General features: G+C 47.6%; 2 protein-coding genes across 4 annotated transcripts in view; both read left to right on the top strand.

Annotated features, from left to right (window-relative positions):
* The window catches only part of mfsd14ba (major facilitator superfamily domain containing 14Ba), a 9,298-nt gene extending 8,977 nt beyond the window's left edge, over positions 1–321 (top strand). Inside the window, exon 12 of the mRNA XM_030342254.1 lies at positions 1–321. This exon is cut by the window's left edge and continues 1,296 nt beyond it. The gene's annotated coding sequence lies outside the window, so the exon portion shown is untranslated.
* Positions 322–1,621: 1,300 nt separating this feature from the next.
* The window catches only part of shroom3 (shroom family member 3), a 32,132-nt gene continuing 31,253 nt past the window's right edge, over positions 1,622–2,500 (top strand). For 2 of the 3 annotated variants that reach the window (XM_030342342.1, XM_030342341.1), the window contains exon 1: positions 1,628–2,324. In XM_030342342.1, the coding sequence (XP_030198202.1) occupies positions 2,127–2,324 (198 nt within the window). In that variant the 5' untranslated portion in view covers positions 1,628–2,126. Of the gene's footprint in view, positions 2,325–2,500 lie in introns of all 3 variants that reach the window. The other variant, XM_030342343.1, reaches the window with a different exon arrangement.

The raw sequence follows: 2,500 nt of genomic DNA, 5'->3' as shown, positions 1-2,500 counted from the left end.
GCTAACTGTACTTAGTGATGTCATGTGGGAAAACTTGCAGTTGGTGCTTGAACCTTCAGTTGGAATTGGGGCAAAAGAGATGAAGAAAGTACTACAATATTAAGTTATTCATACAGTTTCTGCAAGATTTGTTTATTTTCCAAAATTATTTTTTCTCTTGCATGTGTGACCATCATTTTCAAACAACAAAATCATTCATGCACAGTTATTTAAATTTCATTATTTGTTTTGCTCGATGTAGCCCAATGCCTATGTGATGATGCTTGGCCACCCGCTACATGACTAGCCCTATAATAATAAATGATTGTTGGTTGGAATTCGCCCGCCGCATGTTTTCTTTCTCAAAAAGTGGAGACAGCAGGTTGTGAATGTTGGCCTTAATATCCATTCAATATAAGTATAGCAGGGTTCTTCAGAATATCCGTTCTTAAAATGTTATAACTTTAAAAAAATCCATTCCATAATACATATATAGTACTTTATAATATAAATGATATACTATGTTTATAGTAGGCTACTTTATATATCCATTCTATACCATATAGGGTTAGGGGTACTTCGTAATATTGATTCTATATTAAGGCTAATTTATAATATCCATTCTTGTAGGCTCATTTATACTATCCATTCTATGCTACACATATACCAAATAGTATTCATTCTAATAGGGATACTTTTTAATATCCATTCTATCCTAGTTTTACAAATACTTCCTTAACTTCCTCTCTCGAGCCCAAAAGGTTGTCCCGCGACATGACTGAAGGGACAGAAGCAGCCTGATAACTAAGGTCCAACTCTTCATGAGGCACCTGCTCAAGTTAGGGCTTTGGTTGCATTATAAAGAGTATATAGAGTATACACTCTGTATACAGAGTGTATAAAGAGAGTATACAGAATGTATAGAGTGTATACAGGGTGTATAGAGTGTATAGAGTGTATAAGCAGTAATTTGACACATTGTTGTCACATGAGGATGAAATTGTAGTTTCGTATTGTATTTGCAAACAACGTAGCATTCGTTTTTCTAGTGGTCCTCTAGGATAAACAGACAGACAGACAGACAGAAAGGTAGGCGGACCGGTAAGTTGGCAGACAGACACACGGACCTAGGAAGTGACAGAACAACATTTTTAGTGTGAAGCCTATTGTTCAATATTAGACTTCCAAACTAAATACGTGACCAAATAACTCATTAAGAACTGTCTACACATGCGCACTGCCTGGTGCCGAAAGCACTGACTGCGAAATGAGGCACCGAGGTTTCCTCTGATTGGACGACTCCTACGGCGATTGAATAACTTCATAAAGAGCCAACCCGTTAATTCGTTCACACGAATAATCGGTTTACTGATGTCTTCCCTCTACCGGCTATCTGACCTAAAACCGGACTCTCCCCCCCGCCCTCCCTCCCTCCTCCCCCGCCTCCCTCCCTTCTCCCGCTCTCTCCCTCTCTCTCCTCCGTCTCTCTCTCCCTCCTCCACCCCTCCTCCCTCTCTCCTCCCTCCCTCCTCCCTCTCTCTCTCCCTCCTCCATCTCTCCTTCTCTCCTCCCTCCCCCCTCTATCTCTTCTCCTCCCTCCCTCCTCCCTCTCTTTCAGCCCTCTCTCCTCCCTCCCTCCCGCCTCCCTCTCTCCTCCCTCCCTCTCTCTCTCCACCCTCTCTATTCTCCTTGCTCATCGAGTCGGAGCAGATTTGATTGTGATGCTAAACTGACCGGGGAAGAAGAAGCAGGAGAGTTTCTGACAACCGGTGAAGTCTGATTGCTCGTCTTGCGACGCGGAGGTGTGTAGCGACACCCCGGCAGTGAGGTTGGAGGGTGACTGAGGGGTTTCGGGGTGTTAGTGGCCACTTTCCCGGCCACTTGTTGCAGTCTGGCCGGAGAACAAGTGCTCCCAGAATGCGCGGAATGCGCTCCGCAGCCGACGGGTTGGTCGTGTTTTTTAACCCGACGAGGAAATGATTTACAGCATACATTCTGGGTATTTGACGTAGTTTTTTTTATTCACACGTTCCTGAACCTTAATAGTCCATGAACTAGGACGTGTTAGACTCCGTAACTCGGACTACCGGGGCTACTTGTCAACTTTCCCTCCGCTCCGGCGTCCTCCATGGACCACGGGGCCGGGCATGGATAGCAGCGCTAGCGGCAGCTCGGAGCTCCACACCGGGGGAGTGGGGCTGGTGGAGGCCCGGCTCCGGGGCAGCAGCTCGGAGCTCCACGACGGGGGAATGATGCTGGTGGAGGCCCAGCTCCGGGGCGGCGCCCCCTGGGGCTTCACCCTGCAAGGGGGGCTGGAGCATGGCGAGCCGCTCATCATCTCCAAGGTAGGTCTGCCACCTGCAATTGGGGCCAAGGTAGGAGGGCTACCGGTGGGAGGTACCCTGTGGGGTGTAAGGATATGTACCAGGGACCCGGGTAGAGGGTACCGGCTATAGGAGTACCAGGTAGGAGGTACCGGGTTATCAGGACTGGGTAGGAGGTACCAGATAAGGCATACCAG

The sequence above is a fragment of the Gadus morhua genome, chromosome 19, assembly GCF_902167405.1.
Source record: "Gadus morhua chromosome 19, gadMor3.0, whole genome shotgun sequence".
Classification (NCBI taxonomy): domain Eukaryota; kingdom Metazoa; phylum Chordata; class Actinopteri; order Gadiformes; family Gadidae; genus Gadus; species Gadus morhua.
This window is presented reverse-complemented; position numbering and strand designations above follow the sequence as displayed.